The following is a 21,665-nucleotide window of genomic DNA, read 5'->3' as shown; positions in this document are numbered from 1 at the left end:
CTTCTCTTCACCATCATGTGCTGCTCCCCTCTTAAAAGGACTTTTGTAATTACATTGGTGCGCCTGGATCATCCAGGATAATCTCCACACCTCACCATCTTCAACTTAGTCACATCTGCAACGTACCCTCTGCCATAGAAAGCAACATATTCAGACTTTACAGGGTTGAAGACATGAATATATCTGGATTCCATTATTCTGCCTATTACTTGCATCTGTTTAGATGAATTTTATGGTTCTCTTAATAAATTACAAGTCCATTAATATCATTTTGTTTTTGAATATATTTTCTTGTAATGCCTTTGTCTGGTTTTGACACAAGGACACTTCTAGCTTCACAGAATGAATCAAGAAGTATTCCTTCTTCATTTTTCTGACAGAATTGTGTAAATTTGGTGCTATTTCTTCCTGAACTACTTGTAGAACACTCTGGCAGGGCCAACCGTGCCTGGAGTCTCCTCTGTGAGAAGGATTTTAGCCACAGATTCAATTTCCTTAAGAGATATAAGGGTATTCAGGCATTCTGTATTTTCTTGCAGTCTATCAAAGTTCATAGACTGGCATCTTTGAGAGAATTTGTCTATTTTATCTGCATTGTCAATTTTTGGTAATGAAGTTGTTCTTTATGATTGCTTTAGTGGTTCTGCACTCTAAAGTCATGTCTCCTCTATTATTCTTGACACTGGTCATTAGCATCTTAACTTAACTGCTTTTCCTTGATTAGTCTACATAGTGTTGTATCAATTGTATTAATCTTTTCAATAAACCAGCTATTGGTTTCATTCCATTTTTCTCTGTGGTTTGCTTTCTATTTCATTGATATCCTTAAAATTTTTTTTATTTAAATTCAATACTTTGATTTAAATTCAATAAGTTTAAGTTGATTTAAATTGAAATTTAATTTAGTTTAAATTAAAATAAGTTTAAATTAAATTTAAATTCAATAAATATAAATTGATTTAAATTCAATTTAAAAATGCAAAAAAGTTTTTATTTAAATTCAATTTAGTTAACCTATAGTATATTATTAGGTTCAAGGGTAGAATTCAGTGATTCGTCAGTTGCCTAAAACACCCAGTGCTCATTACATCATATGCACTCCCCAATGTCCGCCACACAGACTCCCATCCCTCCCTCCCCCTTCCCATCCAGCAACCCTGCAATACATCCAACCCTCCAATACATCCAAACAGCTAGTTTGTTTCCCGAGATTAAGAGTCGCTTACAGTTTGCCTCCCTCTCTGTTTTTGCTCTTTTAATTTTCCCTTCCCTTCCCCTGTGTTCACCCTTTATTCCTTAAATTCCACATATGAACATCAGCTCTGATAGCCTTTTTGCTTCCTTCTTTCTACTTCCTCTCAGTTTATTTCTTTACATCTCTTTGTAGCATTTAGTTTTGTATTTTATTGACGTCAAACCTTTCTTCTTTCCTAACATAAACGCAGAAAGTTACAATTTTCTCTCTCAGCCGTGCATTAGATGAATCACACAAAAGTCGACATGATGTGACTATGTTTCTCTTGAGTTCAAGCGACTTTCCAATTTCCCTAAGTGCCCTATCTTCAGCTGTGTGTTATTTTGAAGTCTGTTGGTTAATTTCAAAGTTCTGTGGACTATCTAGAAATCTTCTTGTTATAGATTTCTTGTTTAATTCCACTGTGCCCAGAGGGTACATGGATTTCAGTCCTTCTTCTATTTTTTTAACATCTTAATTTAATTTTGTTTTTTTTTTCAGTGCTCCAAGATTCTTTGTTTATGCACCACACCCAGTGTTCCATGCAATAAGTGCCCTCCTTGATACCCACCACCAGGCTCACCCATTCCCTCACCGTCCCTCCCTTCCAAAACCCTCAGTTTGTTTCTCAGAGTCCACAGTCCCTCTCAGTCCTTCTTCTTTGATGGAGTATTATTTTATAACCCATGATAGGCTCCTGCCTCGTGCATGTTCCATGTGCTTTTAAAGAAAGTGTGTATTCTACTGCTATTGGGTGGAATGAACTATAATTAAGTCGATTCAGCTCATAGTGTTGTTCAAGTCTTCTTTATAATTATTGACCTTCTCTCTATTTGCTATATCAAAATCTGAGAGAATTTTTGAAACTTCTAACTATTAATAGATTTGTCTATATGTCTTTTAAGTTCTATCAGCCCTCACTTTATGAAATTTAAAGTTCTATTTTCCAGGGCGCCTGGTGATTGTTAGGCTTTCCTGATTAATTGATGGTTTTATCATTATTAAATATCCCTGTGTATCATCAGTAATACGCCTGGTCCTAAAATTTATCTTAGCCACTATCAGAACCTTCTTTTTCCCCTTAAAATTTAAGTTCCCATGGCATCTCTTTATCGACACTTTTACCTTTGGCCTATCTCTGTTCACACATTAAAGTGAGTCTCACTCTTCCCTTTTGCAGCTATCACGGAAGTGTCAGCAGCCAACAGGAAGTTGAATCCCTTTGTGACTTCTGACCTGAGCAAGAAGCAGAAACGGCATTTTAGTGCACCTTCTCACACTCGCAGGAAGATTATGTCTTCCTGTCTTTCTAAAGTGCTGACACAGAAGTACAATCCTTCATCCGTGCCCACCTGAAGGGATGATGAGGTACAGGTTGTGCCAGGACACGACAAAAGCCAGCAAATTGGCAAAGTTGTCTGCATTTAGAAGAAATAGATCATCTACATTGAATGAGTACAGCGTGAGAAGGTGAATGGCATGAATGTCCATGTGGGCATTCACCCTAGCAAGGTGGCTACCACTAGACTAAAGCTAGACAAAACCCACAAAATGATCTTTGAAGGTCAAGCCAGATCTCATCAGGTAGGAAAGGAAAACTGGAAATGTAAGGAAGAAACATTGACAAGACAGAGGAATAAACTAATCTCATATAAGACATCAAATAAAAACTGTTAAAATGAAAAAAAAAAAGTGAGTTTCTATTCAATGGCATATTGTGTGTCTTGCAGCTCTCCTGCCTAACAATCTCCCTTTTATCAGGAAAATTTAGAATATATACAACTAGCTTAAGTGTAAGGATTGTTGGCTTTAACATCATCATCTTATTTTTTAAAATTTAATTTAATTTAAAATTTTTCAGTGTTCCAAAATTCATTGTTTATACACCACACTCAGTGTTCCATGCAATACGTGCCCTCCGTAATACCCACCACCAGGTTCACCTAAGCCCCACCATCCTCCCCTCTAAACCCCTCAGTTTGTTTCTCAGAGTCCACAGCGTCTCATGGTTTGTCTCCCCCTCCAGTTTCCCCCAACTCACATCATCTTATTTTGAGTAGCTTTATTTCTCTCTTTCTTTCCTTCTTCCGGGCTTCCTTTATCCTTCCTTCCCTCCTTCCTTCCTTCTTTTATTTCGTTCTTTCCTTTGTCTTTTCATTCTTTCTTTAACCCAATTCCCTCCCCACCTTATGTATAACTGAAGTATTTATCTTTCTCTTTTCCTTTTTTTGATGTATTTTCCAGTATTGCATTTTTAATCTACATCTTGCTTTAATACTTATTCCTTTTGTTTTATATGTAAGTGGTTCCTGTAAGGATTATGTGATACATAGTTAAAATCAGGCATTTCATCTTCAATGATAAAATTTTTCTTCACGTATGAAGTAAAAACTTACCTTGCATGCTTTTATTTCTACACTCCCATCTGATTGCTTTTATTTCCATAAACTTTATATATATGTATATTGCACCCCCCCAAAAGCATTGTTATTGGTTTTATAAACATTCACCTAACTTTTTTTTAAAAGATTTCTTTATTTCACACACACGCACACGCACACGCACACAGAGCACGTGTGATTAAGGGGAGAGGCAAAAGGAGAGGGAGAGAGAGAATCTCAAGCAGACAGCCTGCTGAGCATGACACCTGACACAGGGCTCAATCTCAAGAGCATGAAATCATGACCTGAGTCAAAATCCAGAATAGGACACTTAGCTGACTGAGCCATCCAGGTGTTCCAACATTCACTTAACGTTTATGTATTTAATTTTCTTAAGCAAAAAGATTTCATTATGTTCAATTAGCCAACATATGGTACATCATAAGTTTCTGTTGTAGTGTTCAACAATTCATCAATTGGGTATAACACCCAGTGCTCATCCTAACACATGTGCTCCTTAATGCCCATCACCCGGTGACCCCATCCCCCTGACCTCCTCCCTTCTATAACCCTCAGTTGGTTTCCCAGAGTCCAGAATCTCTCATGATTTGTCTCCCTCTCTGATTTCTTCCCATTCTGTTTTCCCTCCCTTCCCCTGTGGTCCTCTGCTCTAGTCCTTATGTTCCACATATGAGTGAAACCATATGATAATTGTCTTTCTCTGCTTGACTTATTTCACCTAGCATAATCCCCTCCAGTTCCATCCATGCCGATGCAAATGGTGGGTATTCATCCTTTCTGATGGCTGAGTAATTTTACATTGCATATCTACACCACATCTTCTTTATCCATTTGCAGTTTGGCTATTGTGGACATTGTTGCTATGAACATTGGGGTGCACGTGCCCCTTCTTTTCACTACATCTGTATCTTTCAGGTAAATACCCAGTAGTGCAATCACTGGGTCGTGGGGTAGCTCTATCTTTAACGTCTTGAGGAACTTCCATACTCTTTCCAGTGTGGCTGTATCAGCTTGCGTTCCCACCACCAGTGCAAGAGGGTTCCCCCTTCTCCACAACCTCGTCAACACTTGTTGTTTCCTGTCTTGTTAATTTTGGCCACTCTAGCTGGTGTAAGGTGGTATCTCATTGTAGTTTTGATTTGTATTTCCTTGTATTTGATTGTATTTCCTCGATGGCTAGAGATGCTGAACATTTTTTTTCATGTGTCTGTTAACCATTTGTATGTCTTCTTTGGAGAAGTGTCTGTTCATGTCTTCTGCCGATTTCTTGAAGGATTATTTGGTGTTGAGTTTGATAAGTCCCTTATAGATTTTTGGATATCAGCCCTTTATCTGAATGTCATTTGCAAATATCTTCTCCCATTCCATGGATTGATTGCCTCTTAGTTTTGTTGACTCTTTCCTTTGCTGTGCAAGAGCTTTTCCATTCACAATAGCTCCAAAAACCGTAAGACACCTAAACCAAAGGGATCTATACTCTAGGAACTATAGAACACTTAAAATACAATGAAAGAAATTGAGGAAGACACAAAGAGATGGAACAACACTCCATGCTCATGGATTGGAAAAAATAAACATCGTTAAAATGTCTATGCTGGCCAGAGCAATTTACACTTTCAGTGCCATCCCTACCAAAAGAGCATTGACATTTTTCACAGAGCTGGAGCAAACAATCCTGAAATTTTGTGGAACAAGAAACGATCCCGAATTGCCAGGGGAATGTTGAACAAGAAAACCAAAGCTGGGGGCATCACAATGCCTGACTTCAAGCTGTATTACAAAGCTGTAGACATCAGGACAGTATGGTACTGGCACAAAAACAGACACATAGACCAATGGAACAGAATAGAGAGGTCAGAAATGGACCCTCAACTCTATGGTCATATGGTCAACTAGTCTTCAACCAAGCAAGAAAGAACACCCAATGGGAAACAAAAAAGTCTCTTCAAAAAATGCTGCTGGGGCATATTGCATGGAGCACTGGGTGTGGTGCAAAAACAATGAATACTGTTACGCTGTAAAGAAATTTAAAAAAATGAGAATCTAGGGAATCTAATGGGTAGTAACCTTAGGTGGAATGTTTATCATGAATTTGAGTCATAGTTTTTATAAAATAAAATGCACTCCTTTTAAAATGATGAAAATAAATGGTGCTGGGGGGATGCCTGGGTGGCTCAGTTGGTTGAGCATCTGCCTTCGGCCCAGGTCAGGATTCCAGGGTCCAGGGATCGAGTCCCGCATCGGGCTCCTTGCTCAGCAGGGAGCCTGCTTCTCCCTCTGCCTGCTCTGCCTGTTCTGCCTACAGCTCTCCATGTTTCTGCTCTCTCTCTGACAAATAAATAAATAAAATCTTTTTAAAAAATGGTGCTGGAGGCATAATACTCCATAGTGTATTACAAATAGCATGGAGGACAAGGGGAGATGGAGAGGAGAAGGGAGTTGAGGGAAACTGGAAGGGGAGGTGAACCATGAGAGACTATGGACTGAAAAATAATCTGAGGGTTTTGAAGGGGTGGGGGTGGGGGTTGGGGGAGCCAGGTGGTCGGTATTATGGAGGGCAGGTATTGCATGGAACACTGGGTGTGGTGCATAAACAACGAATACTGTTACACTGAAAAGAAATAAAAATTAATTAATTAATTAATTAATTAAAAAATTAAATACAAAAATAATGGTGCTGGGAAAACTGGACAGCCACATGTGGCAGAATAAAACTTAGACCATTCTCTTACACCATGCACAAAGATAAGCTCAAAATGGATGAAAGACCTCAATGTGAGACAGGAATCCATCAAAATCCTAGAGGAAGACATAGGCAGTAACCTCCTTGACACTGGCCACAGAAACTTCTTTCAAGACACATCTCTAAAGACAAGGGGAACAAAAGCAAAAATGAACTTGTGGGACTTCGGTTAATTTTAAAGAAATTTTTGAAGAGCAAAATAATTTACTTTCCCTACATTTACACCATTTCTATAGCTATTCATTCATTCATTTGTGTTCATCTGGGTTGACATTTGGTATGGTTTTCCTTAATCCTAGAAGAATGTATTCAATATTTTTTTTTAGTGAAATACACTACTGTTCAATTCTAACAATGTTTGGTTGAAAAAAACCATTTTGTCATTATTTCTCCAATTGTATCTTTAAATACAGTGACATAGACTTCTTCTGGACCTCCAGTTCTAGGGATTTGAACACATGTATAGATTCCTGTAGCCCCCATCAGAACACATCTACAGCCCCAAGAAGACCCTGGTATTATCCCTTTGTAGTCACACTCCTTTTCTACACCTAACCAGGGCACCACTGACTTGCTTTCCTTTATGATACTTTTAACATCTCCAGAAAGTCATAGAAATGGAACCATTTAAAATGTAACCTTCTGGGGCTCCTGGTCGGCTTAGTCGGTTAAGTGTCTGCCTTCAGCTCAGGTCATGATCCCAGGGTCCTGGGATGGAGTCTTGCCTTGGGCTCCCTGCACAGCCAGGAGTCTGCTTCTCACTTTCCCTCTGCTCTGCTCATGCTCACTCTCTCTCTCTCCTTCAGTCTCTCTCTCTCTCTCTCTCTCAAATAAATAAATAAAATCTTAAAATAAAATAATAAAACAAAATAAAATAAATTGTAACCTCTCTGAGCCTGGCGTCTATCACTAAACATAATGCTTTTGAGTTTCATCCAAGTTGTTGACTGCATTAATACTTCATTCCTTTAGACCACTGAGTAATATTTAATTGTATGAAAGGAATACACTTTTTTGTAGAATATTTGGGTTGTTTCAAGCTTGGGGTGATTTTTTTTTTAATTTTATTTTTTTTTCAGTGTTCCACGATTCACTCTTTATGCACCACACCCAGTGCTCCATGCAATATGTGCCGTGCCTTCCTTAGTAGGTTTGGGATGATGAAGAACAGAACTGCTACAAACATTCACTCACAGGTAATTTTAATGAACTCAAGTTGAAAATCGTCTAGGAGAAATACTTCAGAGTGAGATTGCTAGGTCATGTGGCTGAGTAGATGTCTAACTTCATAAAAAGCAATAACATTGCTTTCCAGAGTGGTTGTTCCACCTTACATTCCCCTCCAGCACCAGTTGCTGCCCATCCTCAACACCATTTGATATTGTCACATGTTGGTGTTTTATTTGCTTGTTTGCTTTTTGTAATTTCAGCAATTTTAATACAGGAATACTGGTATCTCACCATAGTTTTAATTTGCATTGTCTGAAAGCCAGTGAGTGTGCTCATCTGTTCATGTGCTCAATTGCCACCTCTATATCCTTTTCATTGATGTATCTCTTGAAAACTTTTTCCATTATTTTCTTACTGTTGTTTTTTTTTTTTTTAGAATTTATTTATTTATTTGACAGACAGAGATCACAAGTATGCAGAGAGGCAGGCAGAGAGAGAGGGAAGTGGACTTCCTGCTGAGCAGGGAGCCCAATGCTGGGCTCCATGCAGGGCTTGATCCTGGGACCCTGAAAGCATGACCTGAGCTGAAAGCAGCGGCTTAACCCACTGAGCCACCCAGGAGCCCCTTACTGTTGAGTTTTGACAGTTCCTCACCTACTCTGGATCTGAGTCCTCTATTATTGAGGTAATTGTTAATACATTCTCCAAGCCTGAGATTTTTCTCCTCAAACCCTTTAACAGCATATTTATCAGAAACAAAGACAAAAACCAAAACCAAACCAACCAACCAACCAAATGAACAAAAACAACAAGGCGTGCTGGGGGATGGTGGGGGAAGTGGTGGCAGGTTGGAGTTATTCTACCTAGAACATGTTTCTCAAACCTAAATCGAAGATTTTGTTGCTCCTTTTTACACATTTTAGAGTTTCATATTCACGATTTATATATAAGTTTTAGTTTTAGTGAGTTATAGTATAAAGTGTGCGATCTTTTTTCTTTTAGATGGACAGCCAGTGTTTTCCACACATTTGTTGAAGAGTTGTCAATGTCGCTAATATGATTCCTCCACATTTATTCTTTTTTTCCCCCATACATTTCTTGGCTATTCGTCTTGTTTGTGTGTTTGTTTTTAGTTTCCATATAAGCTTTAGGATCAGCTTGTCTATGTCTACAACACATCCTGCTGCCAGGATTTTTATTGGAATCACAGTAAGTCCAGAGATCAATTTCAGAAGAATGCACATCTTTACTATGTTAAATATTCTAACTTGTGACCACGGTATGTTCCTCCATTTATTTAGGTCTTCCTTTGTCTGTTTGGTTTTTTTTTTCCCCCCCAGCATTTTCCTGCTTTTAGCATATAAATACCCTGCATCATTTGTTAGAGTCACATCTAAGAACTGATTTTCTTTTTTGGAGTGATGAATTTCTTTTTCCAACACTCTTTTGCTAGTGTGTATAAATATGGTGGCTTTTGTATTTTAATCTTATATCCTGCACTGTAGGTTAATTCGTTTATTCGTTCTAAGATATTTTTGTGTATCTGTGTGATTTTAACAGAGAGAATCAGATTTTCTGTGAATAGGAGCCATTTTGATTTATTTGATTTATTTATTTTTTAAAGATCTTATTTATTGACTTGAGATAGTGAGAGCTAGAAAGAGGACGAGCGGTGAGCAGGGGCGAGGGGCAGAGGGAGAGGGCAAAAAAGAGACTCCCTGCCAAGCACGGAGCTCTGACCTGGCTTCTATCCCAGAACCCTGAAATCGTGACCTGAGCTGAAGTCACGTCCTTAACCAGCTGAGCCTCCCAGGTGTCCCACCATTTTGATTTAACCTACTGATTTGTGCCACCCCATGGATGAATATCCAAAGCACTGAAGCAGAGAAAAAGAAGGCCGACATGGAAGATTACATACGGTATGTTTATGTGTATATCAGACTCCAAGAAAGAGAATTCTAATCCGCAGTGATAGAGAAAGGTCAGTGGTAGACTCAGGCTGGATGTGGATGGTAGGAATTCCCTGGGAAGAGGTGCAAGGGAACGCACTTAGATGGTGAAACTATTCTTTCTCTTGATTGGGGTGGGAGTGACATGGATGGTAGCATTTGTCAAAGTCCGTGGAACTGTCCACTTAAATGGGCATTATTTTGTTTGTAAATTAAACCTCAGTAAAGCGGATAAAGAGAGCCCTGCTGTTAGGTTGATTTGGAGGACCTCGGGTCGCTAAAAGACAAAACAGAGACCTGTGATAATGAAAACGTTCCAGGCCTGATCATCATTCAAAGCTTGTACCTGTGGGCACCAGGCAGAAGGCTCCAGCCAGCCTCTCCTCCCCACCCACTCCCGCCACCACACAGATGAACAAGGCGTGCTTCAGAACAAGAATTTGAAACTACACTGGTTGGAGTCCATCTCCTGGGAAACGTCCTTCTGCATTGATTTTTGCCCTTACCTTTGCCCCCACTGCATTCCAACCTTGTGCCTTGTGCCCCTTTTTTTCAGGTTGGGGGGGGGCAAGAAGGAGGAGATTTGAGGGAGTGGTCTGAGTGTAGGAGCCCTCCACGGTGTCTCTGTTCCAGTTGCTAGGACCCCAAATTTTCTCAGACAGCTTCAGAGACAGGCTAAAGCCTAATTTGCAGCTGCTGCTGTTCCACAAGGCACATGTTTACTCAGCTCCTCAGGTATCTCAGATTCCTGGCTAAAGTCCATGGGCTAGTGGTAGTAGAGCTCCGTCTTTCCATTTCTTCTCTCTCTGCTTTCAGAAGGCTCACTTCCACATAGACCTTGTCTCTGACATCCCCTCCCTCGGGGCCACGTGGGGTAGCAACATGCGACAGTTCTCTAATGTTTTTGAAGAGTCATGCACAAATTCAGACTTCCATGGACAGTGTAGGGGAGTTGATCTGTTCCACATCCTCCTCAACTCTCGCCTCACAGTCATTGTAGTTTTCTTCTTTCTTGTGGTCATTGGGTATGTACACTGCTTTTCACTTCTGGAGCTTTGCAACCCATAGATACGTCAACTACTGCAAAAATAAATTTTCATGTACTGCCTGAACCACAGGCTGAGACAGGATGCCTGGCAAGGGACTGTTGTGTCACCTTGAGGTGTGACAGCCCATTTCTGACATAGATGCTGAAGTGTTGGCATCTTGGGAGACTGCGACGCTATGACATGGAGTGTTCAAAGTCATATTTGAAGTGTACGATGTCCTGCAGGTTTGTACCATTTCTACGATGCTAGTTTCCAAATAAAAGGCACCTGTAATACGGAGTCGTCCCAAACTGAAATCTGGGGAACTTGAGAACTTGAGATTGGCCAAGTCCTTTCCTCTGCCTGGCCCTCAGTCTCCTCACTGGAAAGGGGGTTGGTGTTTAGGGTGAGGGTTCTTGTGCTACTAGATTTCCGATGACTTCCGGTCTGTACTGCTTGGTACTGTTTTTGAGACCTCCAAGCAAACATTGTAGGTAACCCTAACTGTGCAGATGAGAAAATGGAGGTTCTGAGAGGTGAAGGGACTTGCCCGAGGTCACGGGGCTCAGAGGGACAGGGAGGGATGTCAATCTCAAGTGCTTTCCCGAGGACCCCCTTCTCAGACATGCACACATTGGGGGAGGGGCACATGCATCTGTCATTCTCACACTGCTACACTGCTTTACCCACTTCCTACCTTCTTTCATGCACAGGCCACACCAGCTGCTCCCAGCCGCGCATGGAGCTGGGCCAGGCAGTGCTGGGTTCACGCTTTTACCCCTATTACTCCGTGAGGAAACTTGAGGCCCAGAGAGTTGATGTGACTGGGAAAGCAGACCCATAATACCTCGGAGTACATCTATCTAGCCCAGTCTTGTGCTGTGAGAGGTGGGAACTCTGAGGGCCAGAGTGAGAAAAGGCTGGGCCAAGGTCACTCGTCCAGGTGGTAGCAGAGCCAGGTCAGAGACTTCAGGCAAGTCACTTCCCTTCTCTGAGTCCGATTTGTCACGTGTGCCATGGGGAACAGTAAGCCCTGCAGAGTATCCACGAGGGTGAAATGAGGTCTTACACCCAAAGCACCAGACCCCAGGGCCTGACAGCCATGATGACAAAGAGGAGGATGAGGAGCAGGATGGATGCCTAGGATACCTCCAAACCTGATGTCTCAGGAGGCTGGGAGGCTGGTGGGAGCCTTAAAAGCCCAGGATGGATCTCAGGGACAGAGAAGCCATGAGGGGTTTGGATCTGGCCCAGTGAAGGGAGATGGAAAGTGGTAAGGGCAGCCTGGGAGGGAGAGAGTGGCTGTTGTTGGAGAGTGGTGAGAGATGGAGGTGTTGTTCCCACAACACTGTGAGCCCCTCCAAGGCAGTGGTAGCCGGCTACAGTGGATGGAGCGAGCATGCATTTAGCCTTGAAGGGTCTTGGGTTGGGGTCCCGGAAAGGACATCTGCCTTGGTGTCACGTTTACCCTGTTGAGTGAGCGGGTGGGCAGCCTCCCGGGTGACCGGCCTGACAGTCTGTCAGCATTCCCCTGGGCACTCCTTCCTCCCTGTCCCAGAGGCCACCCCACTGCTTTCTTCCTCCCCGCCCACCCTGCTCTCAACTACCCTGTGCAGAGTGCAGCTCCTGGGAAGCCCGCCCCGCCCCCAAACCCTGCCTGGAGAGGCCAGGCAGGGGAAAGGAAGATGGAAGAGGGGAGTGTTGTGAGGCCACAGGCCTGGGCAGGTCTCCCTCACCAGCACCCTGTCTGTCTCTGAGAGCTGCTTTCTCCTCCTTTCCAGATGAGATGCCATATCTCAGGTGTGCTCTGCACCCAGTGCTCAAATTCCCGCCTGTGGTTTTGGGTGAACGCCCGAACCCTCATCCATGAAAAGGCCCGTGCCTGCTATGTGCAGGTCCTGGGAGGTTCCCAGGCTGAGAGAATCAGAAAAGTCTCAGATCGTTCATCACCCCAGGACCACGGTCCCAGGCATCCTTCATCCCTCTCACATCCCTGACCACGTGTCAGTAGATGTCAAAGTGAAAGGAACTCAAGTTGTGTCGGAATCACAGCATCCACGTGGCCAAGCAGGGGCTCAGCGGCCGGACAGGCAGAAACCACAGCAGTGGCCAGCATGGCAGAAGCCCCGCTGAGGCCCGACTTCAGGGGAGGAAAACTTATACAGCTAGCTTCCTGGGGGTGTGACCTATGAAGCCCCAGATGACCTTATGCTCGGAGGGGCTGCACACCCAGTTCACGGCTAAGCCATCAGTCTCTTGGAATTCTTCCTCATTTTTGAGCAAGGGGACCCACGTTCTTCATTCCTCACTGGGCCTGTGAAATTATGTGCCTGGATCTGGGTCCGGAGCCAAGGCTGGGGGAGAGAAGGGAACCTCTTCCTCGGGAAAAGAGGCAGTGGGGTGCAGGGGCCCTTACGCGATTCACTCTTTCTTAACCTGGGGCCTCGTCCTCCCAACTATGGACATCACTTAGCTCCGGACACTGCCCCAACCTGCCACTGAGCCCTTCCCAGGCGTCTCTGCTCTCACTGCCAGTCACTGGAGGAACTCCAGTCCCAGCCCCACTCCTACAGGGATTCCCCCCAGCCCTCAAAGACACCAGGATATAGGCCCGGCCTTGGCTTCACTGGGAGGGCCCTGCTTCCAGTGAAGAAGAGTTCCGGAGCCCACCAACTGGCCTCGGGTCAGGGTCACAGGCTGTCGAGGTCTGTTTTCATCGAACCTACTCTGTGGGCAATAATGCCTCCTCCTTCAACCTGCTGGAGGGGTGAGAACGTCGCCAAGGCCTATCTCATCGTCCTTCAGCCTCCATCTGAGGGAGGGATGAGGTGCTGAAGTTGTGTGGAGGATGAGGGAAGGGTTCCAAGATGGCACCTCCAAAGATGGGGAGGAGGAAGTGGGCTCGGTTCCTTGGTGGGAGGGACAGCGGCTCCAGCCCACAGCCTTCCACTCCATCCCTTTTCCTGCCACCTCCCCCACCACTGGCGTCTTAACTGGGGTTGTACCACATAGGAAATCATGTCACGGTGTCGAAACTCATGGTCTAGACACTCAGCTGGCACCTCTCCACATCTCCCCAGCACCCTCCCCACACCTGCTGCCTTCCAGGCAGAGGCGGGTAGTGTCTAGGTCACAGCCCCCAACCACGTGCCACTCAGAGCACCACGGGCACAGGTACGTGAGCAAATAAAGGAGGAAACGTCCCAAATAATTTTGCAACTTTAATGGAACACTGATACCAAAAACATGGAAACACGACAAAAGCGCACGACAAAAGCACACACCAAAAGCAGGAAGGGCAAAGAGAGCTTCATCTTGCATGCCACCTTGGATGGGCTGGTAGAAGCTGCCTAGAGTGCTGTGTTAAGGAGGGGTCCGAGGAGGCACTCTGGCTCAGTGAGGGATGGCCACGGTTCATCAGCGCTGTCTGTAACACAAGACAAAAGCTGAAACAGGACTATCAATAGACGGGAGAGGGGGAGGGACGCGAAGAACAAAACAAGTGTCTCTCACAACTCTTTGTTCCGCGACCCTGCACCCAGGCCTGCCTCCCCACCCACCCCCCGACCTAACTTCTCACAGCCCCTTCCCACCCCCTCCCTCGGAGTTTCATGTAGCCACCGAAAATCTTACTGGATCCAGGAGAAGAAGTTGGCACTCGTTCTGGCGGCATTTCTGGTCCGGATGGTGGAGCTGGTGCTGGGCCCATCTAGAATGCTGGTGCTGGCCCCACCATTAGTGCCACTGCTGACGCCAGCTCTCCAAGTGGCCCTCCGGTTGGCACGGTTGCTATTCAGGATGTACTGATGGTATCTGGCCCAGAAAGCGAAGGGAATCCTGGCCCAGGCGTCACCAAAATCTCCGTCCTCATCCCAGGTCAGTAGCTCCACCTGTATGTCATCCCAGCTCCAGCGTCCAACCAGAGCTTCATCCCCGATGTTCATCTGGGCTCTCATCTGGGCCCTGGCATGTTCCTCAGCCATATCCACGTCCATCGTCTTGAAAGCGTCATCCACAGCCTCCAGGAAATGAGCCTTCCATTCCCGGGGGTCTCGGTTCTGATTCTGCGGTAGAGTAACAGACGCCATCCACACAGCTACCCCATGTTCACTGAGCACCTGCTTCCAGCCATCCAACCCTCCCATGGGTGGTGCACGGTCATGACAAAAGTCAAGACCAGGGGCGCCCTGGGTGGCTCAGGGGGTTAAAGCCTCTGCCTTCGGCTCAGGTCATGATCCCAGGGTCTTGGGATCGAGCCCCCCATCAGGCTCTCTGCTCAGCGGGGAGACTGCTTCCTCCTCTCTCTCTGCCTGCCTCTCTGCCTACTTGTGATCTCTGTCTAACAAATAAATAAACAAATAAAATCTTAAAAAAAAAAAAAGTCAAGACCACTGGAATCCGACTCTCCTATGACTCCGTGCCAGCCCCGGGACCTCACCCCATCCCTCACACTTACGACACCTGTGAACTTGCCTAAGCTACCGACTTAGGAACCTGTCCGGATCCTCACTGGACCAATGGCCTCAGGAGGAGGCCATAGCCAAGAACCAGAGAAGGTACAGCAAGTGCCAAACCCACACCCCACCGCCGGGCCCCAAACAGAGGCTCTCTGTTACCTGGGCGATGAATCTCAGCACCCTCATCTTGCTGGTCTCGTGACGGGCTCGCAGGCCCCAGAGGAATTCATACTCGGGTGGGCTGCTATTGGGGATCTTCTTGTATTCCAGGTACCTCAGTGCAAGAGGAAGAGAAACGTTTGCTTCCAGCCAGGCAGACCTGTCGCTGGGGACCCCAGGTAGCCCCTGCCCAGCCCCTGGGGTTTCTGCCTCCAGGACTGAGGCCTACAAAGAAGCCACGTCGAGGTGCGGGGTGGGACACGTGTCGGGTATCTGTTTGTAGGAAGGCCACAAGTTTCATGCCCCTTGTCACAATGAACCCAGATTCCCGTCGGGTGTGTTGTAAGCACAGGAGCCACTTCTTCAGGCCCCCTGCCATGAGCACACTCCATCACAGGCCCCTACCCACGGCCTAGTGGAACCCTGGGACAGTCCACCATAGAAGAGGACCGTAAAGGGGAGAAAAGCGGCACACTCCGTGCATGCCCTCCACGCTGCGTGTGCGCGCTGCGCGCGTCTGCGTGCACGTGGGCATGTGCAAGTGTCACCTGTGTGTTCTCCAAGGACCTAGGTAGGACAGGGTGGGCCAGACCAGACAGTTTTTGGAGCACGGGGCTCCAGGACCCAATGGGCCCCTTACTAGCCAGGGCCATACTCAGACTTCCACTCTCTGAGCCCCAGGTTCCTGGGATGGAAAGCAGGAGAAATTCTCCTGCAGCCCGCGGGGCAGGTACCAAATGGCAGTGTGGTTCTAATACTCTGTCAACTTCGACTCCTTTTCCCCAAGGCTGCGCTGGAATTCTACTCCCTGACAACACTCACATACCCCGCCCACCCTCACACCAGAGACACCTATCCCTCTGGTGCCAAGATCTGGCACGGGGAATGGCTTGCGCAGCCAGACCAGCCCACGAGGAATGCATGAGCGTGAGACAAAGTTAACTTGGCCACTACTTACTTCTGCTTCACAAAATCCTCCGTAATGAGCTTCCTCAGATCTCCAAGGAATGGGTGCCTCACCCTGAAGGCCAGGAAAGGAATCCGTAACTATAGACAGTGGCAGTGCCCAGATGGGGGCAGGAGCACTCCCTATCAAGGCGGAGAGCTCCCAGCAGGTAGCGCGCGGGGGGGGCCGGGGGGCGGGGGGGGAGGGGCATCCCCATGGAGGCCTGGGATGGCAGCAGGGGTCACAGGGCCACACATGTCAGGGATGCCTTAGGCAAGGCTGTGACTGGAACCCCTAATTCTGATGGGTTCTCTTGGATCTCATCTGGGAACAGAGAAGGGATATGGAGCAGAGAGGGGAGGAGAGTTCAGGACCACTTCCCCATGCACCCTCTGAGCCCTACCCAGTCCAAGACGTCCACTCCCCTGCACTAGGCCCCCAAGCTAATCCCATCCCAGGGCCACTGGTGCCCAAGGACAACGCTGAGAGGGGGAAGCCGAGAGCCCAATCATACCCAGGGCGCAGACCCATCTTTCGCAGTGCCTCCCAGAGGACAGCTGTGAGGGGAGAAGAGCCACGAGACTTCAGCACACAAAGCTGACTGTGGGCAACCCCCCAGCTGCGGACCCAGCCACTCACCCTCGCTGGCACGGTTGCCATTCATGAAAATGACTCCCAGAATCACCAAGAGGAGGCTCAGCCTGGGAGTGTCCTTGGTCCTGAAGGTGTAGAAAGAGAGATCCTGTCCAGCAGCCGTTTGCCCCAGGGACTAGGGCTTGCTCACCCAACTAGCTCTTCCCAGAGGGCTGGGCGACCGGGTGGTCTTCCCACTCTACATATGGCTTGCTCTCTCATCCAGACCATTCATTCCTCTGAGACTGAGTCGTTTCGCGCCTCAAATGTGGATGCAAACACGTGGGTTCAGGCGGGGAGCAACCACTTGGCAACAGTATGTCTAGAGCGGGCATCCAGACCTCCCCTGCCCTTTGAGCATTAGGAGTCACACTGGATGGGAAGCCTCCTTCTCCCAGGACCACTCTGCTAAGCCCAGACCAGGCACGTAGCAGGAAGAGGCAGGCAACAAGGAGCCTGCTTTCCTGGGAAGACGGGGTGGTGTGGTAGTGGGGAGGGGGGGGTGGGGGGGAGCCCTGTGAGCACCAGGGCTTCACTCCAGGCTACTTCCCCTTTCATCCCCTAATCACTGGGCACCACTAATGGTGGGTGGGAGCTGTGCCAGGCACCAAGGCCCCTGTTTTTCCATTTCTCTGAGAAGAAGGGGAGGGGGAGGCACCAGTGAGGAAGGCCCCAACCCTCCTGCCCTTTCTTACTTTCCCAGGAGGCGAGCTGAGGAGTCCCGCGTGCACACGAGAATGTACAGGTGTTCTTCCTTGTCGATTTCCTTCAGGTGGATCCCAAACTTCTACATGGGGGAGGAAACAGCATGAGAGCAGAAAGCCACACTGCCTGTCCTGCAGACAGTCCCTCTGTTCCCCATTAGAAGTTTCCCTCAGCAGGGACCCCGAAGTCATAGGGAAGACTCAAGAAGAGAGGCTGCAGAGGGACTGCCTTGTGGGAGCTCTGGCATTGGCCAAGGCAACAGAACCCACTTCAGGAGACAAGGGACAATAAAGAATCCGAGGGAGAGGGAACCTCCAGGGACGGAAGTATGCAGTGGGTGCTCCCAGGAGGAGAAGCTAGGGAAGCTTTCCCAGAGCAGGTAGCACTGAAAGGGGGCCTCAAGGAGCTGCAGGGCTCAAGGCTCCCCTGCAGCTCTGGCACCACCATGAGCTGCCCAGGCACTCGCCCACCTTTTCCAGGGTGTATGTTGCTCGTTCAATGATCTCGGGGAAATGTTCGTCGTATTCTCGGATGACATCCTTCATCATGTCTGCAGGAGGTGAGAGAAGTGCAGAGAGCACCTGGGCTGAGCAGGGGCCAAAGAGCTGCAGCAGCCCCTTGGTCAGCCCTGCTGAGGGGAGCACCATTGGGGACCCCACCCCCACCCCCAGCCCCACCCCCCTTACTGTGCAAATGCGGCGATCAGCTGGGCATGCTGGGTGGAGGCCTCTGATGCCAGATGGGACAATGGAAGGGCAGAGCTCGGGGAGGGGGCCCGGGTTGCCTACCTGAGCGCTTGATGGGGATCTTCTTGTAGTCCTTAATCATCAGATATTTCACCAACTTATTCGCCTGGAGAAGGAGCACCGCACAGGGAGATCAAGACATGGGTGACCTCCAAGAACTGGCCCACAGGAGAGGAGAGGTGGGAGATGGGGGAAAGGCAGGTTTCTTACCCTCTCCTGCAGAAGGGTCACGTTGCGGGGTGGCAAGCACAGTACGTGTCTTGAGGGTACCTGGGACCTCAGGGCCATGGGGGGCCGGGGAGCCATCTGAGCCCGCACCGTCAATGGGGGCTGCGACGCTCTCCAGGTCGGTGGGACCGCAGGAGGCTCTCTCTCCTCCTCGCTGCTCTCATATTCATCATCCAGGTGCTTGGACTATAGCGTGAGAGGGAGGAGAGACCCAGGGCTACCAGGTTCGCCGTGCAAAAGTGCCCAGCACACATCTTAACCAGAGCAGGTGCTTGGAAATCAAGTAGTACAAACAGCAGATGACGTGTGCTGAGTGCTTACTACGTGCCCGGCACTGAGCCAACCTCTTCTCCCTCCAGGCCTGAGGGCAGAGACTTTGTGCAGTCAAAGCACGCTATTGCACTTGGGTTGGACAAACATGCACAAGCTGAGAGAAGGGGAGAGGGGAGGGGAGGGGAGGGGGAGGAGGGGGCAGGGATGAGGACTAAGCAGAGAATGGAGGGGAGCAAGGGGGGATGGGAGATAGCAGGGAGGTCTCACCTTCTTGGTCCTCTTGCCTCCCATCCTGACCCAGGGCTCAGCACTGTGCTGAGCGGTGGCAGCTGCACCCTCGGGCTCAGGGATGCTCGGGGCCACCTTGGCCTTGGTGGCAGCTGCTGGCACAACATTCTGAGGCTCCACCCACCGAGTCTTGGCGAGAGCCTTTCCGGACTTGGTCGTCTTGGGCCGGGTGGCTGCCCCTTCCCTGGCAGGTGCCGCCTGGGGCACCCCCGAGGAGGCAGCACTGGGGCCCTCTGGGGCAGCCTCTTGGGCCGGGGCGGGCCTCTTGGGGCGTGGAAAGGCCATGCCACTGACACCTGCTGGCTGGGTGAAATCAAAGACATCGTTCTGACCCAGGAAAGCTGTCTTGGGCCGGGTGGCATCCATCTCACTAGCACATGGAGCCTGAGCGAAAGCACAGGCGGTACTGGGGCCCTCGGTAGCGGCCTCTTGGGCCTGGGAGACTGGCTGGGGCTGAGTGGACGCTGCCAGAGCCCCGGGGGCGGCCATCTCACTGTTGACTAGCATCTGGGAGGAAGGGGGCAATGGAGCAGCCAGGGTTTTCTCGGGGGCAGTTGCCTGTCTCGGGGCAGCTGCCTGAGCCTGGGCCGCATAGGTCATGGGCTGAGTATCTTCTGAAGCCTGGTCTGTGGCCACCGGGCGGTTAGCAACCACCTGATTATAGGTGGCACGAGCAGCAGCGGCGGCGGCCCTAGCAGCACGGTTGGAGGCGGCTGCACGGGCTACGTTGGCAGCACGGGCAGCAGCCTCATTGGCAAGTGTTTCTGGATCCAGCTGAAATGCCTCCATCAGAGTCCTAGCCAGCATAGGGTTTTCCAGTTCCCAGGGCTCATTCTGCAAAGCCAGAGAGAAAGAAGGGTAGGGGAAGGCAGACAGCTCTGTGTGCTCCCATGATGCTTCCCTGTGCTGGCCAGCCTCCTCCCTGCAGCCAGCGCCCACCCCGCCCCCCAAACCTTCCCAAGCCCCCTTTCTCTGAGCAGGAGAGGGAAGGCTGGGGAAGCTGGGCATTCCTTCCCCCACTCAACCCTCCCTTTGATCCACCGCCCCTCCCCTCCCCAGCAGCTTCATGGGGGAGGGGGCAGAAGGCCCAGGGCCAGCAGGTGGCCCCCAAGGGGCCTCACCGATAAGATGCGAAGGCCTGGACCCAAGCTCCCAAAGGCTCTGAGGATACGGATGTCAAAGCTGGTGAGGGTGCCATAGCCTCCAAAAGCACCGAACTCTTCATAGTCGTTTCCTTCAACCATCTCCTCCTCCCCGACTTCATCACTACCCTCATCCATGTCTTCAACGTTGTAGGCTTCCGATTCCACGCGGTAGCTTCCCTCAGCCATGCTGGGGGTCCCAAGGAGAAGAGAGCTCAGCCTGGGAGGGAGGGTAAGGCCTCTTCAGGGGGAGGGGGAGGCGGAGGGATCCAGTGGGAGGTGGGATCTCTCAGGAGGTGGGGGGGGAGTCGGCAATCATCAGGTTACTAGGCAGTACAAGGCGGGGGGAGAAGGCGGGGGAGGAGGCGGGGGCGGGCGGGGGGGGGGCAGGGGTATCTGTTGGGTTAGAGTCTGTCAGAGACAGAGCTCTAGGAGAGGGAGAGAGGTGGTGGGAGAGACCCGGCACTTAAAGGGGAGTTTAGGATGGGCAGGCTCCCCATCCCAGCGGCTAGATTTGAATAGGGGGTGGACTGGCGGGCTTGGGTCTCAAGAGTCCCACAGGGGATGTGCATGGAGACAGGGAGAAACAAAGGGCTTTGATTTAACGATGAAAGGGGAGCAGATGACACAAGAGGGCTTAGACAACAGGGGCCCGGAAAAGCTTATGGGAAACTGAATCCAGAGACCCTCTGGCTAGGTCCGGGCGGGGGCATTCAGCTGATTGAGGTCTGGGTTGGGCTCATACAGGAGGAGCTCTAAGGGGTGGGGGCGGGTGGGGGGCGTTAGGGGCTCGGACCAGGTGAGGCATGGATTGGAGCGCTGGAGGTCTCAAACCCCAGGGCTGCAAATCCAGGAAAGGGGCAACGGGGTCAGCTGGTTGGGAGTGATCTAGGAGTGGTTGAGGTGGGGGTAGGGCCGCCGCTCTAAGGAAGCTCAGCAGGCAGCACACGGGTCTGCTGAAGGGGTTCGGATCCTAGGCTCTGGTGTAAGTAGGGCTCGGATCAGAGAGTCCTGCGTCTCCTACCGGGAGAGGGCGGCGAGGGGGCGGGGGGAGGGTCCTACCTAGACCTTGGGTCTAAGAGGGGTCGGGTTCTGAGTGCCTGGGCTTTGTTCAGATCCGGGTGTGGGGGTGGGGAGGGCGCAGCGTGCCGGGTTCCACTCGCCCTCTCCCTGTCCGCTCTGAGGCTGCAGGGTCCTTACCTTCCCTGGGGCTCCAATGGCGTCCGTCCTCAGCACCAGGAACCCCGCAGCCGCGCCCTCGCCTACTGCTGCCAGCACAGCAGCTCCGACCACCCCGCCCCTTTTCTCCGCGCACACCCCCCCCACCCCCGCGGCCGGGCAGCCTGCGCATGCGCGGACCCCTCCAGCCCGCCGGCTTTCCCAACAAAAGCCCTCTCCACCGAGTCCCCAGTGCTCTTGCGATCCAGCGAGTGGGTGGGCGGGGTGGGGGGCTTTTTCGCCTTCCCTCCAGATACCCCTCACCCCTCCTCTGACCCGAGGCCCGCGCTCTCACAGCCTGTGGTGCCCTTGGACCACCCAATCATCTACCCTTGATCCTCGCA

The 21,665-nt window shown here is 49.4% G+C and overlaps 1 protein-coding gene across 3 annotated transcripts; it reads right to left on the bottom strand.

The window, feature by feature from the left end:
• Window positions 1-13,734: 13,734 nt before the first annotated feature.
• LOC309856258 (melanoma-associated antigen D4-like) lies at window positions 13,735-21,391 on the bottom strand (the record flags this gene model as incomplete). 3 transcript variants are annotated; one of them, XM_082717173.1, is made up of 13 exons in its annotated part: window positions 21,304-21,391; window positions 20,083-20,323; window positions 18,941-19,795; window positions 18,383-18,586; window positions 18,215-18,278; window positions 17,897-17,976; window positions 17,417-17,508; window positions 16,728-16,807; window positions 16,603-16,645; window positions 16,101-16,163; window positions 15,143-15,257; window positions 14,160-14,590; window positions 13,735-13,953 (listed from the first exon to the last, which is right to left on the bottom strand). In XM_082717173.1, exons 2-13 carry the CDS (start codon window positions 20,290-20,292, stop codon window positions 13,944-13,946), a joined length of 2,247 nt encoding a protein of 748 aa, XP_082573299.1. In that variant the 5' UTR covers window positions 20,293-20,323; window positions 21,304-21,391. The 3 variants fall into 3 exon arrangements, with proteins under 3 accessions (XP_082573299.1, XP_082573298.1, XP_082573300.1); XM_082717172.1 differs by having other exon boundaries at window positions 20,083-20,294; window positions 21,304-21,387; XM_082717174.1 differs by lacking the exon at window positions 13,735-13,953 and having other exon boundaries at window positions 14,156-14,590; window positions 20,083-20,294; window positions 21,304-21,387.
• Window positions 21,392-21,665: the final 274 nt, after the last annotated feature.

Source organism: Mustela nivalis, assembly GCF_964662115.1.
Source record: "Mustela nivalis genome assembly, chromosome: X".
In the NCBI taxonomy this organism is placed as follows: domain Eukaryota; kingdom Metazoa; phylum Chordata; class Mammalia; order Carnivora; family Mustelidae; genus Mustela; species Mustela nivalis.
The sequence above is the reverse complement of the archived record's forward strand: the minus strand, read 5'-3'. Positions and strand labels throughout refer to the sequence as shown.